The sequence below is a fragment of the Hibiscus syriacus genome, unplaced genomic scaffold (assembly GCF_006381635.1).
Source record: "Hibiscus syriacus cultivar Baekdansim isolate YM2019G1 unplaced genomic scaffold, ASM638163v2 tig00110556_pilon, whole genome shotgun sequence".
Taxonomy (NCBI): Eukaryota; Viridiplantae; Streptophyta; class Magnoliopsida; order Malvales; family Malvaceae; genus Hibiscus; species Hibiscus syriacus.
The window spans coordinates 526,907-545,257 of record NW_024062779.1 but is presented as its reverse complement, the minus strand read 5'-3'; the positions used below and the strand labels follow the sequence as shown (position 1 = coordinate 545,257).

Here is an 18,351-nt window from a genome sequence, read left to right as displayed (position 1 = left end):
GTTGGCTCAATTGCTTGTCCATCTCTTGGAAGTGGGCTTCAGTTCGGGTCTGGAATTTCTCCTGGGATAGTGTTAACCTTTCGACAATCGATTCTAGTGATGTCTTCTGCGGCTGTTGTTGTGGTGAAGGTCTCGCTTGATAGCCTTGATTCGGTCTCGGGTTCTGCGCATAACTGAAGTTTGGGTGATCCCTCCATGCTGGGTTGTATGTATTACCGTAAGGATTATAAGCTTTTTGGGGAGGTCCCGGGAAGTTTCCGACTACGTTGACTTGAGCTGTTGCATCGTCTTGAATCAGTGGACAACCGTCTGTTGGATGATCAGGCAATGCACATATTCCACATACTCGGTTTTGTCCTGTCTTTCCTGCAACAAGAGAGTTTACGACTTCAGTTAACTTTCTATTTTATTTTCTAAGGAAGATGAACTTATCTCATGAACCCTTCGAGAAGGTTCATTATTTGTGCGAAATTGTTGGGAATTTGCGGCCATCGTCGATATTAAGTCTCTAGCCTCGGTAGGAGTCATATTCACCAAGGCTCCACCGCTAGCAGCATCGATCATCTTCATTTCCAGGGGAGATAATTCTTCATAAAAGTATTGAATGAGTGTTTGTTCGGTTAACCCATGTTGTGGGCAACTAGAACATAACTTCTTAAAACGCTCCCAGTAGTCGTAAAGTGACTCTCCATCAAGCTGCTTGATTCCAAGTATTCTTCTTCGTAGTTCACTTACTTTTGCCGCAAGGAAAAACCTGTAAGAAAAAGACGAGTCATATTAGCCCATGTAGTAACAGAATTAGGAGGAAGATAAAATAACCACTCTTTAGCCGAGTCGGCTAAGGAAAAAGGGAAAGCTCTAAGTTTTATTTGGTCCTCGGTTACTCCCTGTGGTGTCGGCTAGAGCAGACCATGTGAAATTCTTTGAGATGTTTGTGTGGATTCTCGTTTGGCAATCCGCGGATTGTAGGGAGGAGATGAATAAGGCCAGTTTTCAACTGGTATGGAGTTTCGCCTTGGGGAAAATTAATGCACATAGGTCCTTGTTCAGTGGGTGCCGCGGCTAACTCCCGAATAGTAGGTTCGGCCATCGGTTTGTATTACCTGAATTTGATATTTCTTCTGGATCTAATTGTTGTCTCCTTCTTTCCCGAAGTGTCTGTGCGTGGAGTCTCCTAGCTTCAGCTTCGATCTCCGGGTTGTACTCCACTAATGTGCCCGGATTAGTCCTGGTCATAAATAAAAAACAAACAAAAATTAGTAACTTTGGCGAAGTCCCCGGCAACGGCGCCAATTTGACAACTGTCGTTTTGGATGTCAAAATAATTCCTTATTCTCAATCAATAAATTAAGGAAATGCATAGCAAGGAGAAGTAAGGGTCGATTCCACAGGGACTTAGAAAATTATAAATTTCTGTCTGAATTATTTATGCCAGGCGTGAAACAGTAAAATTGGGGGGATTTTAGTAAAAGATAATAAAGTGATTAAATAAAAGTAATTAAAGTAAAAATAAGAAGATGAAGATTGTGAATAAATACGGTAAAAGTAGCCTCAAGCTTCGCTTTGACTCAATTTCCGTAGATCATCGAATAAGATTTTCTCTTCGGGATTCACGTCGGTTACTTTGTCTACAAGGGCTATCCTTGTGACTCTATCTTGTATACCGAATACCCAAGGCAATCTTTGATTTCGGCTTCGGTAATTGATTCTAACAACATCAATTGTTGTAGATCAATTACCGTTTAAGTTCGTGGCGTCCGACTCGGATTATTGCTTCTATAACTGTCAATTCCGATCTCAAATCCCTCTTGGCGAAGCTATCTCGCCAAGTGTGTTCCCAGGAAGTCGAATTGCTTTCTATAAGCCGAATCTTCCTCCCACACGTTTAATCGCAACAACCTCTTGACCAAAGTCAATCTTTGATTTTGAAAACTGTTTTGATTTTGAAAAATAAGCGCAGAGATTGAGAGAGATATTTCGAAGATATTAAGGGACTGTTTCAATTCTCCCGTTGGAATTGAATCATCGCGACAGCTCTCGGCTTATGAAAAGTTTAGCTAAGCATGACAAAAGTCATACTTATCATAAAAATAAAACTTGAAAATAAATAAAAGTAAAAAGAACTTGAAAAGGAAAAGAGAAAACTTTTATAAAAACTAGAGAGAAAAGAAGAATGTATTCCGAATGATGAGTTTAGGCTTACCCCAAGTGGGTATTTATAGCCTCTCAAACCCTAAAGAATAAACAAAGAAAATAATAAAATAATACAAAAGATAATTGTTTTTAAATTTAAATTCAAACTTAAACTAGTCTCCTAATGCAACTCTGCTCGTCAATCATCCAGGAGGCGTGCAGCCGAAGTCTTCTAGAAACTGCCACTGACTAGACCTTCTAGAAACTGCCACGTCAGACCGCGTCGTGCCCAGAGTCGTGCCCATGTCTCCAGCCGTGACCAAATAATAAAAAAATTGCAGAATTCGCCCGTTTTATCACCAATTCTGGAAAGTAAGGACCTGCACGAAAATAGACATAACACAACCAAATCAGCAGCAATAACTTCATAAAATCGAAGAAATAACGAACAGATATTAACGATTCTGAACACTCATCATTGTCATTGTAATAAGTAATGTTTTATTAGTATAGATTGAGCTTAGCTCAACGGCTGGGGTTATTGAAACCTAAAATGTTACTGTTGCATCATCTTCATTATCTATATCATCTGACATTCACATTGATGGTTCCAATAATTATGGTTCCAATAATTACTGGTTGTGGCATAAGAGATTGGGTCATCTTGCATCAAAAGTTGTTCATAGCATCTCTAAAAATATTGTTAGTAAAAATAAGTCTGGTGTTTGTGTTGCTTGCCAACTTGGCAAAAGTCATAGCCTACCTTTTTCTAGTTCTACTACTGTTTACTCTAGAATGTTTGAGTTGGTTGAGGTTACTGTGTGGGGTCCTGTACCAGAAAATGGCTGTGTGGCAGTATTAGTTGATATGTACAGCAGACACGGCTGGGTTTACCTTTTAAAAAATAAATCAGATGTTTCACAGGCTTTCGTAATGTTTCATGCGATAGTTAAAAATCAGTTTCAATGTAGTTTGTTAGCTTTGCAGACTAATGGTGGTGGTGAATTTCGTGCCTTGGGAGCTCAGTTGGAATCTGTAGGAGTTCAACACAGGAAAATGTGTCCTCACACCTCTCAATAAAATAGCGTTGTTGAGCGATAGCATCGCCAAATCATAGACAGGTTTAACCTTACTTGCTCAAGCTTCTGTTTGTTTTCGGTTTTGGTCTTATGCAATCCTAACTGCAGTTTTTCTTATTAATAGGCTTCCATCTGAAGTGCTTGGTGGTCTCTCTCCATTTCAAAAAGTGTATGAAAAAAAGCTTTATTACAATTTTTAAGGCCCTACAATCAACATAACTTTGATTACAGATCAAAACCTTGTGTTTTTCTTGGTTACTCTCCCAGCATCATGGTTATTAGTGTGTGGATAACACTGGTCGAGTATATACGTTGAACCAACATTTGATTTTGATATAACATCATTTTTAAATGTTTTAAGTTCTTAAAATTTGTAGCTAACGATTTTATAAATAATTTGTTATAAAACATTTTTAAGTGTGAAAATAATCCTAAGTGTTTTTGAGTTAATCTGCATTTAATAAACATTATTTTTAAAGCTCAAAACACTTATTTTTTAGCCAATTGAACGGCCAGTCTCGATACCAATATTCCATAATGGTTTTTGGCATCAATGCCAAGGCCTCATTCTCGAGATCGAATGGTGGGTATCGATACTAATTCAAACAATATCGATATTGAAGGCTTAACGGTTATAAATTTGACTGTTGGAAGGCTCGGTATCGAGACCATACCAAATGTGCAGGTGAGCATTAAATGTTCAAAATTAATGAATCCAACTGCTCTATTCAATCCGCAATAGCTCCAAACGACTAGATTGATGTTAGAAGACAAAATGGAAAAAATTCAAATAGAGAAAAAAAAGAAAGTTACTTGTAAAATCATTTCAACATCAAAAGAGTTTTTAGTGCTAAATTGTTAAATTCTTTGTAAATACACTTGTGAGCTTCTTGTTTATTCTTGCTCAAGTGTAATTGGTATTTGTGCTTAATTAGTTGCAAACTCATTTGCCTTTGTGAGGTTTCTTTTGTTAGCTAAGTTTGTAATTTCTCTTTGGGAGAGTGTGTAAGCAAGGTTTTGGGATATAAACCTTGTGTCTTTGTAAGGTTACACCTTATCCTTAAAGGTTTACAAATCTAGTGGATTTGATAAATCCTTAGTGTGGATAGCTAAGGTAATGAATGTAGACTTGGTTTAGAAGTTGAACTCTAAATCATTGTGCAAAGTTTTATTTTTCAATTGCATCCACAACAATTTTTCAAAGGCCAATTCACCACCTCTTTTCGATTTTCGGTTGATCGAATAAAGCTAATAATATATATCTATACACGTTAAATTTGATGAAACTAATTTTCCTTTTCCACTGTTGATTCATGTGCTCAATAGGCTTGACATACATCGAATCCCAGGTTAGTAGTTTGGGTCAACTTGAAACCGTAAGTCGAGCCCATTAGATCTCCCAATCCAGTTTAGACCAATTCTTAAAAGTATTGGGCCTAAGGTAGGGCTAAGATTTAAAGTTAAGGGGTGGTTTTAAGTTGGGTTTTAAATATGAGAGACCAAAATTGTAGTCTACCCATTTCTTGTTTTAAGGGATAGAAACCCCTTTTAAATAATGGATTTCACGTGAATCAAGCCACTAAAAAGCACTCTTCTCTTTTCTCTTCTTTTTCTCCCCAATAGCAAGTAGAAAGGTGAAAACTTTTTCAAGTTCCAAGCCTAGATTTAGTCAACCAAGGTAAGAATCTTAACCTCTAACCCTCAAACTTCTTTTCAAGCTCCAAATCTTAAGTTTTGGATATGGTTTTAGAAAATGGGTTTTTAATAGATTAAGAGATTTAAGCTTGTTCTGGCAAGGTTAAGTTAATTAGAGTGTTCTTAACCTTGTTTTAAACTTTAGATAAGTTAGTAAACCTCTTGTCTTACCTTTGATTAGCTAAGGAAGTGGGGGAAAACTCAAAGGCAAGAGGTAAAGAGAAAATGCCTCCTAGTTGAGTTGGAGAGGCTTTAGCACCAAGTGGGATCAAATAACACATTCACAATTTCCTTATACCAGTTGTAGATCATTAGAAATGTATTATAGCTAGAAAATGAGTTTGAAGCATGTATAGCAAGTTTTCATGGTAGATTCTTTATAAAGATGTTTCAATATGTTTCAAAGCCTTATTTATGACCCCTAAAGAGAAAATAAGACTTAATAATCAATGGGAAACCTCTAAGTTAAAATTTTAGAGAGTTTGAAAGGCAATTTTGAGTAGGGTATCGGTATTGTATGTGTCAGTACCGATATTTTTCTTCAGCAGAGCAAGAACGCGTTTAAATCTAAATAGCAGTATCGATACTCCACATAAGAGTATCGATACTACAGGGTTGGTATTGATACTCAGGGGTGGTATCGATACCGAGATTACTTTTTAAATTCTAGAATATCATTTTGGTATCAGTACCCTAGTCAGTACCGATACTATAGCATGAAAGTATTGATATTGGTATGGGCGTATGAATATTACCATTCTGTCCTTAGTAAAGTTTTGCATTGAGTATTGATACGCGGGAATGAGTATCGATACTCTAGATTTAGTATCGATACCAGCAATCATGTTTTGATGGTTTTAGTATCATGAGAGTTAAGATAAGATGAGGTTTTTTCCCAAAAGCTTATAATTACTCCCGAATAAGATCACAAGTGAGAATAATAATAATGATTAATCCAACGTAGAAATGAGATAGAGTAGCATTAAATAAGACTAGCTGTTTGTCTACTCGAAAACAATCAGGACATCTGAGTTCCTCTAGAAAAACTAGTGGAGTTTAAAGTATAGTTTTAGTTTGGATATATCCTTAGAGAGTGCGCGAGACACTTTAAGCTGACTAAATAAGGCCAAGTTCTGACACTCGCAAAGGGTGGGTTAGTCGAGAGTGTGGTGTCCGATGCAGAGATTATGAGAGCCACATTCTCAGTAGACTAGAAGGGCGTGTAAGCTCCGAGATGCAAAACCCTCAGCCGCACCATGATGTCTACCATAGAGTATAGAGTGAGTATACAAGTATACCCACTAAAGAAAATGAGTAGACTTGATAGCTTGAGCCTTTCAGTGTTATATAATTAGTATGATTTAGATGCTAGTGTGGAACTGAGCTAGTTACCTCAGCGTTTGGAATTTTTTTCCTTACGCAGATTAGATGGAGTAGCGAGGAGCTTTAGAGTGACAAAAGTCCATACCAAAGTAGATCAGAGTACGTCTTAGCGTTTTGAAGGGCATGTATATTTGTAAACATTTTTTGTCTAGTTAAGTCGTAGATTCAGTTTAAAGTGTGTCTATATTATTTTGAAATGTAAATATGTTTATTTTGGAACTTCTCCGTGTAAAGTTTTATTATATTATTATATTTTATTTTATTAAAATGATTACTTTAAAGTCAAAGAAAGTAAGAAAATTTGGTCAGCCACTTCGGTGGTTCCGTGTAGCATCCTAATTGGTCGACAATATGTCGTACTCGTCTAGGATATATTTAGGGGTATCAAAACAAAGGTTTAGGTGTTTTTAGGACCCGCGTGTTAGTTTCAGTAGAGATTTTATGAGTATACATGCCTAAAGAGTTATGTCGTACTCTTGTATCTGTAATAGTAGTAGTAATCCTTCATTTTTCTCTTAATCTAAAACCTTAGATATGGATGAGATGATAAATCGTAGTAGAGAGGGTAGAGATGAGAGTAGAACTTCCTTAGCCAGTGATTTGGGAGATGAGTTTGTCCCATACATAGAGGTTGAAGAGCCCGAGGGCGCAGGGGTAGATAAGGCAAATTTTTTAGAAATCCTACTTCTACCTTGGAACGTATAGCTACAACCCTTCCTAAGACACCTGTACCCCCACTTGTTTAGCCAACCCAGTTAGATCATCCTATTATAATACCTTAGAAAACCTAGTAGAGAGGTTTTGGAGGTCCCGAACCACCGATTTCTTTGGGTCAGGAGACGATGTTCCAGTCGTAGCCGACCAAAGGTTAAGAGAAACCCTTAGGACTCTTCGTCAGTTGTATCTCACTCCCAAGGGAATGCTAGAGTGCATAATCTCCCTTCTAAATTTTGATGCGATAGACTGGTTGGAGACTGTGGATATATTGTTAGAACTCGAGCGACCCACCTGGGCCTGGTTCTTAGAGGAGTTCTGTCATAAGTATGTCAGAGAGGCTCATATGGATGCAATGAGGGATCAATTAGCTTAGTTGATGTAGGGGGACATATCAATATTCGAGTATGAGGTAGAGTTCATTCGGTTGAGTAGGTATGCCCCAGAGTTGGTTTCATCATAGTATCATCGCTGTAGAAAGTTCAAATAGAGTCTCAAGTAGACTCCTTGACTCAGTTAGCTGCCAATCCACTGCGAGTCTTTGTCGAGTTAGTTCGTCAGGCGAAGGCAGTAGAGAGAGTTTTAGAAGAAAAGTCATGGAAGAAGGTGCCACCTCTGGTAGGGTAGAGGAGTGAGTGAGTCAGAAGAACCATTCTCACATTCCAAGAGGGCGAGAGAATCTCATGAGCATGGGAAAACCCCAGTAGGTCAGTCTAGCAAATTAGTATAGAGTTCTAGTGGGGGTGGAGTAGGATCAATCATCACAGGTGACCACTGTTTACCACACCAGTAGTTAGTGTTGGAGGATCGTCGAGAACGCATTCTCAACCTACTTGCTCTATCTGTGGTATGAGAGATTTAGGAGTTTTTCGGTTTGGGACTCAGGGTATTACCGTTGTAGATATTTGAAACATTTTCTCCGAGATTTCCTAGAAGCTCAAATGTAGCCACAACTTTAAACCAACAGTAAGCTTTAATTGTTTAGAGGGGCGGAGGATTTTAGAGGGGAAAGAGTTCTTCTGGTCAGGCCTGTAGGGGTACAGTTTAGTTTGCGATCAGAGCTCAGGAGGTGGAGGATGATGCAAATGATGTGATCTCAGGTAATCTTACCCTATTTTCTATTCAGTATCACCTTAGTTGAGCCAGTCTTCAGCCCTTAGAATTAGGTGTCCTAGTGGGTTAGAAAAGATGTAGATGCCTTATCGAAAATTCTATGACAAAATTTCCTATTAGGATGGGAGAGTTGTAATACCCTAAATCCAGGTCAGTAGTTTGGGTAAACCCGAAATCCATAAGTCGAGCCCATTAGATCTCCCAAGCCAGTTTAGATCATTTCTTAATAGCATTGAGCCTAAAGTAGGCCCAAGAGTTAAAGCTAAGTTGGTGGTTTTTAGTTGGGTTTTAAAGGTGAGGGACCAAAAGTGTATTTACCTATTTTTTGTTTTAATGGATAGAATCCCCTTTTAAATAAGGGATTTCACGTGAACCAAGCCACCTAAAAACACTATTCTCTTTCTCTTCTTTTTCCTCCCCAATAACAAGCAGAAAGGTAGAAGTTTTTCCAAGTTCCAAGCCTAGATTTAGTCAACTAAGGTAAGAATCTTAACTTCTAACCCTTAAGCTTCTTTTCAAGCCCCAAATCTTAAGTTTTGGATAAGGTTTTAGAAAATGGGTTTTTAAGAGATTTAAGCTTGTTCTAGCAAGTTTGAGTTAATTAGAGTGTTCTTAACTTTGTTTTAAGCTTTAGATAAGTTAGTAAACCCCTTTTCTTACCTTTAATTAGCTAAAGAAATTGGGGAAAGCTCAAACGCAAGAGGTAAAGAAAAAATATCTCCTAGTTGTGTTGGAAGGCTTTAGCAGCAAGTGGGATTATATAACACATTCACATCTTCCTTATACTAGAGTTAGATAATTAGAAATGTGTTATAACTAGAAATTGAGTTTGAAACATGTATAGCAAGTTTTCATGGTATATTTTTTATAAAGATGTTTTAGTATGCTTCAAAGCCTTATTTATGACCCCTAAAAAGCAAATAGGATTTAATAATAAATGGGAAACCTCTAATAGGGCAAAAATGGGTATCTGTATTGTATGAGTCAGTACTAATATTGTTCTTCAGCAGAGCAAAAATGGGTTTAAATCTAAAGGGTTGTATCGATAATCCCCATAAGAGTATCGATACTACAAGGTTGGCGTCGATATTCAAAAGGGTTGTATTGATACCAAGATTACTTTTCAAATTCCAGAATGCCATTTTTTATATCGGTACCCTAGTCAGTACCAATACTATAGCATGTAAGTATCGATACTGGAATGAGAGTATAGATATTATCATTTTGTCCTTAGTAAAGTTTTGCCTTGAATATCGATACCTGAGAAGGAGTATCGGTACCAACAGTCAGGTTTTGATGGTTTTAATATCAGGGGAGTTAATATGAGATGAGGTTTTTCCAAAAAGCGTATAATTACTCTCGAATAAGATCACAAGTGAGAACAATAATAATGATTAATCTAACATAGAACTGAGATAAAATAGGATCAAATAAGACTAGCCTTGTTTACATGTTCGGGAAATGATTAGGACAACCGAGTTTCTTTAGAAAATCTAGTGGATTCGAAAGTATAGTTTCAGTCCGGATATATCCTTAAGGAGTGCGTGACGCACTTTAAGCTGACTAACTAAGGCCAAGGCCTGACACTCACAAGGGGTGGGTTAGTCGAGAGTATGGTGCCCGAACAAATATTCTGAGGGCCACATTCTCTGTAGACTAGAGGGGTGTGTGAGCTCCGAGATGCAGAACCCTCAGCCGCACCATGATGTCTACCATAGAGTAGAGAGTGAGTACGCAAGTATACTCACTAACGAAAAGCAGTAGACTTGATAGCTTGAGCCTTTCAGTGTTATACAATTAGTATGATTTAGATGTTAGTGTGACACTAAGCTAGTTAGCTCAACGTTTGGAATTTGTTTCCTTACGTAGATTAGGGGGAGCATCCGAGAAGATTTAGAGTGACCGAGGTCCAGACCAGAGCAGATCATAGTACATCTCAACGTTTCGAATGTCATGTATATTTGTAAAAATTGTTTTCCAGTTGAGTTTTATATTCAATTTAAAGTATGTCTATATTATTTTGAAATGTAAATATGTTTATTTTTTAACTCCTCAGTGTAAATTTTTATTATATTATTATATTTTATTTTATTAAAATGATTACTTTGAAGTCAAAGAAAGTAAGAAAATTTGGTCAGCCACTCTGGTGGTTCTGTGTAGCATCCTAATATGTCTACTGTGTGTCATACTAGTCTAGGGTGTTACAAGGTTGACTCTAACTCTCAAGGATATCTGATTGACCCTTTTCCTCGAGAAGCTTGCAATAGTCCAGTGGACGGTGTTGAACTTGGTGTTGTGCTTAGCTCTATAGAATCCACTGCAGTGGCACAAACAGAGTCTACTTTACAGGCTTCTATTTCAAGGGAGTCCGATGTTGATCATAATTTGTCTATTGATGGCCTTGTAGCTAGTCCTCTTCAACATGATTCCACGAGTGATCATAATAATCTGACTGATGTTGAGGTGTTCAAGTTCAGCCAGTCGCTCCCTATAATTAGTATCACATGGTTACACGAAGTGAGTTGGGTATCTTCAAACCCAAAGTTTATAATATTGTTCGTGTTAGTGTTTTCTCTCATGTGCAGGATACTCTTCAACATTCTCTGTGGCGTGAGGCAATTAAAGTATAGTATAATGCTCTCATTGACAAACACACTTGGAGTTTAGTTCCTCTTCCTCCTGTTAGAAAGACTATCAGGTGTAAGTGGTTATTTCAAGTTAAATATAATGTCGATGGGTCAGTCAGCTACTATAAATCATGTTTGGTTGAGAAAGGGTACTCTCAAGTACCCGGATGTGATTTTGTGGAGACTTTCAGTCCAGTAGTGAAAATTTTCACTCTTAATTTTTTTTTGTCAATTGTTGTTTCATGTGGTTAGCAGGTGCATTAGATGGATGTCAACAACACCTTCCTTAAAGGGGATCTGGCTGAGGAAGTATATATGAGGCATCTAGATGGGTATGAGCAGATAGGGTCTAAGGGAGAGCAGTTGGTGTGTAGGTTACACAAAGCTCTCTATGGGCTCAGACAGACACCACGAAACTGGTTTACAAGGGTTTGTGATCATATTTTTTCAATGGGGTTTATATCTTCTAGGTCAAATAATACTTTGTTTATTTTTAAGTCATTAACCTTGATTACTTATGTTATCGTTTATGTGGATGATATACTTGTGACAGGTTCTTCCGAAGAACATATTAAATGTATAATTGTTGAATTAAATGCCAACTTTTCTTTAAAGTATTTGGGTTTGGTGAGTTATTTTCTTGGCATTGAAGCTACACATGGAAAGAATGAGATGTTTTTAAGTAAAAAAAAAATACATTGAAGAACTTCTAATAAGTATGGCATGGAGCAAGCTAGGCATGTTGATACACCAATGTTTGTGGCACCAAAGTTGAGTTGCACTGGTGGTGATCATATGGATTCACAGGAGTATCGAAGTGCTATTGGATCCTTGTTGTATGTGTGTCATACTCGCACTGGCATTGCTTTTGTTGTGCATAAGGTTTCCCAGTACACGCAACAACCATGTCAAGCTCACTGGTCAACTGTTAAAAGGATATTTCACTACTTAAAGGGTACTTTGGATTATGGTTTGTGGATAAGAACACAGTCTGATATTGCTAATCTTTGTGGCTTTATAGATGCTGACTGGGGAAGTGTTCCTGATGATCGTCGATCAGTGTCAAGCCACTGTGTTTTTCTTGACAAGCACTTGGTTACTTGGAGTTCAAAGAAACAACTTGATGTCTCTTGGTTGACTGCGGAGGATGAATACCATAGTCTGGTCGATGCTACCTCAAAGATACTTTGGGTTAAGGAGTTCTTGAGGATATGAGTGTAAAGACATCTCAATTACCTCTCATTTGGTGTGACAATACTAGTACTGTGGCAATGTCAGCCAACCCAGTTCTATATGCTAAAGTCAAACATGTAGATCTGGACGTTCACTTTGTTTGGAAAAAAGTAATGGATCAACGATTAGAGGTTAACTACGTTCCAACTCAGTTTCAGGTGGCAGACGTTTCATTAAACCACTGTCTACTACTCGTTTCCAAACTTTGAGAAATGCTTTGAATGTGGTGTTGTAGCAACAATCCTAGTGGTTAAAGTTGTTTTTTTTTTCAAGTTTCTCCTTTGTTTTTTGTGTGCTTAGAAGTTGGTGTGCTCTATTTTTTTTAGGTTAAAGGTTCAAGAAGCGGGATGAATGTTAACAGTTGGTTGAGGTGATTCAAGTTGTTGGTTCAGTTAAAGGTGGTTAAGCCCGTTCCTTTATTGGTGGGGTAAACTATCAGTGTTGATCCAAAGAAGGAAGTGGGCTATATTAATGAAGAGGAGTAAGGGTCTGGATTGAATATATTGTTGACCAAAATTTTTATGTTTTTCCCGTTTTATTTTCTCAGATTGTTTCTAGAATGCATCTGTTTCTTAGTTGTGTACAGCTTTAATGCATAATGAGGCTGTGGTTATTGGCTTAGTTACCTATATGAGATCTGATGATTCATTCACTTTACCCTCATCTTTGTTGCTGTTATCGCCGTCTATTACTCTTGATTTTCTATTTTTAATTCTTTTCTGCTACTTTACCTCCTGCTTCAATATTTACCTTATTCTTTTTGTGGTATGCTGAGATTAGAGACAATTAAGATCGGGAAACAATATTAGAGTAGTGCGTGAGATGCAACATGTATTATTTCCAGCTTAGGTCAAATAGCACCTGACATAAACTGCTTATCCTTTTTAAGGGGTCAATACAGCTTTCCTCCAACCACAACATTCCAAATCACCCACAAAACAAGCTTATATTAAACGTCTCCCACATTAACCTAATACACATAATATCCTACCAGATCTTTAACAAGTATACAGAAACCCAAAATCCCGATGTCCTTTTAATTTGGTTTCATCAACAAAAGTCAAATAATATATTATTAACAACACAATAATCAACTAGTCCACATACAAACTATTAAATTAAGTTCGGTTTGCCTAAGCCATATTGATTATCCCTTGCAATATACATGTTTTTAATAAGAAAACGCGTGTAAACTAGTGTTGGTTAATTGCTCTCCTTGTTTTTTATGTGCTTTTGCCTATGAAAACAAACAGATTTGTTGAAGTGCTGAATGATGCAAGATTTGGTCAAATAATTATACCTAAATAATGGAGTGATTTGGTTTTGTTTATTGGGGGTTTATCTTCATTAAATAATTTCACTTAGGGAGACTATTATGCATTTTTCACATTTCTACTTGGGGTTTTCTTGAACTGTGTACGTTTGATATGGTGGAGTATGAACATAAGCGTTTGATACCCAAAATTAATTTTGCAGGTAATCGTTGGTTTTAAATATACTAGGAAGAGTTGAAATTCAAAAAGTCGGAGAGAAAATATTTGAGATCAAGATAATTAAAATTTGGAAATATGAGTCTAAGATAAATTATGTTTAATTTAATATTAAACATTATCCCTTAGTCATTCTTACAACTGTACTCACCACTAATGTTTACCAAACATATTTTAATCATTTCATTATCTTACACCATTGATAAGAACCGAAGTTAAAAAATTTTAAACACAAAAACATATTGATCCGGGCTCACCGAACCCAGTCGACACTAGTACGAATTATTGAAATGATCATAAGCCTATTAAACCCTTGGCATGTTCAAGGTTAACCACGAGCCCAATCAAGCCCGCATTTCATACACAATGTCGCCGCCAAAATCACTAAATGGCCTAGTGGCCAGCAGATGTTCACCTAGCCCTCATGTTACATATGTTACATGAGTATGTGGGTTTACATGCAAAAATTAAATACACTTCGGGCTTTGACTATGATGTATAAATAAATATAAGAAATTTAACGCCTCGATAGAAGTCATTGTTCTTGACTTGGCATTCATTAATGATCTTTGCTTCCCACAAATCGGTAAAAAAGAAACCACCTAATATCGAAGTTGTTGGCGATTCTATCTAAGAGAGTAATGGCACTGCCCCTTTCGAGGATGCTGGTTCAACCAACCCTTGCATTTATGGATCACACAAACCATGGTTCATTAAATTGGGGGCACTTTCCAAAGAAAACATTACATTGGAAGTGTCATGCATTTTGTTCTACTTCGATGTCCTCGTTCATCGTTAATCATTACTTCATTATTTTTTGGTAGAGCATTATTTCATTTTTTTTAATTCTCATTCTGCGGGTAAAGACACGACCATGTCATTGAAACTTGAGCTTACAAGACCACGTTGCAGACGTTTTCCACTTTAGTTCCTCTTCTTTTGAAAGATTAGTGAAGAAAAACGTGTAGAAATTGAGATATCTATTATATGTCATAGGTTACAAAACCAACTCGGCTGACCCGAGTTATTTTCACTTTAGTAGTGGGGTGTTGGTTAAAATATTTTTGAAGGTGTACACACATATTAATTATTAAATTTTTTCTTATGACGTAGACATAATTAAAATTTTACGAAATTTTTAGATTTAATATCCATGGTAAAACGAACATGTAATATTAAGAAATTCGGGTTTCAAGAACCCACCCCGAGAATGCTTTGCGTCCGCCAGTGCTTTTGTTCCTTTTCTTTTGAGAGATTAATGAAGAAATACGTGTAGATATTGAGATATCTATTATACGTCATAGCTTTGCAAAACCAACTCGGCTGACCCGAGTTATTTTCACTTTAGTGTTGGGGTGTTGGTTAAAATACTTAAAAAATGTGATGTATTTGCAAACATCATGGCCATGGGGCGCCTAAATTAGCATTACTGTTGTGAGCCCCGTAACCACGCGTGCACTTCGCCGCATTGTTCGCAGGCTGCCTTGGCAGGGAGTGGCTCTTAATACGGATATTCCTTTGGAAACATCCATTATTTCTCTTAGGTTAAATTACAAATTTTCACTCAACTTTCTTTTCTCTCTCATTTTGATCATTAAAATTTAAAATTTTTATTCTAATTATTGAATTTTTGAATTACTCTTGTTTTGGACACACTATTGATTAATAGTGATTTGACATTGCAGGCGGTGTGATAACATACCAAAATGATGTCATTTTGACTCGCTACAAAAATTAAATTTATACCAAAACAATACCGTTTTGAATTACTACAAAAGCGATTTTTATTTTTTATCTACTGCAGTTGGTTTTCTTGCAGAAATATGAATATGATAAAAAGTGATGTGAGGAGGAGATTTAGAGATGTTCAATAATGACTGCTTTGATAACTACATTTTGTTGACATTCAACAAACTGTTGTTAGTAGTCAGTTGGTAAAACCTAGCAAAACTTAGAACTTTCTTTTTGGCTTCTGTATTTCACTCATATGAAACAGAATGGAAAAACTTAATCTGGAAATGAAACTAACAGAAAATCATCAAATACAAATCTAATTGAGTCATAAAAAGTGACAATATTTGCAATCCACGGGTCACTCTTTTACAACATTTGTAAGAAAAGTAATCTATATTTACATTAATTGGCACAGAATGTACAAATATATTTTTTCAAAAACAATGCAGGGCTAAACTATAAAAGACTATGGAGTCAAGGGTATGTTTCAAGAGCAGAGTTTTGGTAAGAATCTAGCATTATTACCTAGGCTGGATAATCTTGTTCTCGGAATATTTCCTATTTGAGCATGCATTATTCCACAGATATTCTCCAGTTCTGTTGCTCTGCATTGCATTCCTTGCAGCTGTTCATCAAGTTGCTCGGCCTTCCCCCGAATGCCGACTCGTTTTGCATCCACAACGATTTGATCGTTGTTCTCTCTCTCTTTGATACTTTCCTCGGTAGAGATGGATCTGCTAAATGTGTCGATATCAAGTAAGTTTTCTAGCTTCGACTGTGATTAAGGAAACCTTGTATAGCTATTCTTGACGGAAATTTCGAGTTCCGAGCCAAGTGTCTCAATGCATCCGTCGAGAGATTTGCATAGTCAAGTGCACTGCAAATTCTCATTTTCTGTGCTTCACATATTCCTCCATGAACCTGTTCAGAAATTTCATCAGTCAGCAAACTTGAGATATTGGATTAGCATTGATCCCAATACTAACTAATAAGTGATCTCATTCAGGTATGAGCAATCAAATTAGAATTAGCATGTACGCTTAACCAGCTACAATATCAGTTTTGCCCTAATCATTTTGTATATGAAATGAATTATCTTAAATTTTACAAGACCGAATTGATTGAGCCCCAGGGAAGGGCCTGCAAACTTTTAAGGAATATACTATGTCAACATCATTACTTAAATTGTAAAAAAAAAATAGAGAATCAGCTTTGCTATAAATTTTGTGCAAAGCAATTAATTGCATTTATAAGAAAGGTAAACATTTATAAGTTGATAGCAATACCTGTAGATAAATGTCTATGGCTTGAAAAAGCCTATCATGGGATTCTCTTGCAGAAGCTGGTAGCAGGAGGACTAATGCTGCGAATTTTGAAGGGTTCAAGTAGTAATCTGCTGAAACTTCCACAAGGTAAGAATCGAGTAAGCTTGCAACTTTTCGAAATCGAACTGGGGATCGGCAATGACTTAGTTCATTCTGAAATGCATTTGTCAGCCTCAGTACCAGATTCACATCATACATGTAAAGTTTCTTTTGTGGTGATGGGACAAGCAAAAAATCTATGGTTGCTTGATCCAGTTGTAGACCAATAAGATTTTCCAAAATGGATTTGTAATGTTTGCTCATTTTCAATCTCGAAGCCACTCGATAGATGTCGAATAAGAGCTTGCAAGAAAGGAAGCTCCTATCAAGCAAAGAAATCAAATTAATTATGACCTCCATGATTCTGCACTTCTCAGTAGGGGTGGCAGTAAGAAATCTCGATCTTTGATAACAGAAGAGGAACTTGATTATTGTGGCATGATCAAAATGTTGGGATATCATCTTTTTTATTACCTTATCAATCAAATCAATATTCAAAAACAGAAGATCCTCAAACCACCAAGATACATGATAGGAATTGTTTCTGATACTATAGCTGCTTCTTGAATCAGATGAACACTGGAAACTTGAATTCTCTGAAGAAGATGTGTATGGGCTTGCAACAATAGGAGAGGCAAGCCTTCCTATAGCACAATCCAGGACTTTATTGAGTATTAGCGAAGGTTTCGATGGAGAAAGAAAATCTTGGCACTCTTTCAAAGCTACAAGGAGCTCAGACCAGGACCAAAAGCTGATGCCATCTAGAGACTTTTTGGTTTGGTTGAACAAGCTAGGCCTGGGGCCATCACTATCCATCTCCATATATTGTGCTGCACAATTTAGTAAGACTATATTCGCAGGAGTTACCTCAGCTCTCCCATTGTTATAGCAAAACCTTGCTATGAGCTCGAATCCCTCAGCTCCCCCAGGAAAGTCATGAAACACAATTTTCAGGTTCCCTGTATTATCCATAAAATGACCAAACAATTTGGCGAATCTTTTAGAGAAAGATGCAAGTGTTTTCTGCATTAAGAAACAAGTTCAAGGGGAATTAATAGCACACAATAGGATGGTATGTAAAGAACAGGAGAAACATTTTGTGACATTTAAGTTCACTTTTAACCCAAAAATGCCAAGCGGTAACTAACTAAAACAAAAGCTATAAATGAACCCAAAAGTGCCTGGAAATTGTGATAAGAAGTTGCCATCAACAATTAATTAAAGAGTGGTCCTGTTTCATCTGTAATCTAGAAGAGGGACCAAAATCCATGGTGAAATTAATAACTTATCAAAAACCAGAAGAAATAAAGACGCGTGGAAGAGAGTGCACAAAGCAGCAACATGATTGATTGCGTTATTGACTTCGAGTGAACGCAATCAATCATAGAAGCTGAAATGGGAACGAGTTAAGCATGCCGAAAGGAATCGATATTTTCTATTTTCTCTGCCGACAAAAAACTTGGAAGTTGATGTGAACAAACTACAGAAGTAAATATCATTCAATCCCCGCAATGAAAATAAAGGGTTCGACTGTAAACATAGAGATTATGTATTACCTTGTCTACTAGGAAGCCTTCTTCACCGTTGACATCCACTTCAAGATCACAGCAGGCTCGCATTGTTCAGATAAACTGAAGTGGAAAACTGGAAGCCAGTGAAAGAGGTTTATGTAACTTGGAACAAAAAAGGATACACTTTTTCCCTTGAGATTGAGCCAACAACGGAGAATAAAGGACGTGGGAAAGTTGGTCGTAAGAAGAAGATGGTGCGGTGTTAGTTGGTGAAA

The 18,351-nt window shown here is 37.0% G+C and overlaps 1 protein-coding gene and 1 pseudogene across 1 annotated transcript; one reads left to right on the top strand and one right to left on the bottom strand.

Moving 5' to 3' along the window:
- The first annotated feature begins 11,467 nt into the window (after window positions 1-11,467).
- LOC120131788 (secreted RxLR effector protein 161-like) lies at window positions 11,468-11,959 on the top strand. The gene has a single exon (XM_039148699.1). It carries the CDS (start codon window positions 11,468-11,470, stop codon window positions 11,957-11,959), a length of 492 nt encoding a protein of 163 aa, XP_039004630.1.
- Window positions 11,960-15,638: 3,679 nt separating this feature from the next.
- LOC120131685 lies at window positions 15,639-18,351 on the bottom strand (annotated as a pseudogene).

Coding starts and splice junctions, on each gene's coding strand:
- LOC120131788 (XM_039148699.1), top strand. CDS start 11,468: ATGGAGCAAGCTAGGCATGTTGATACACCAATGTTTGTGGCACCAAAG.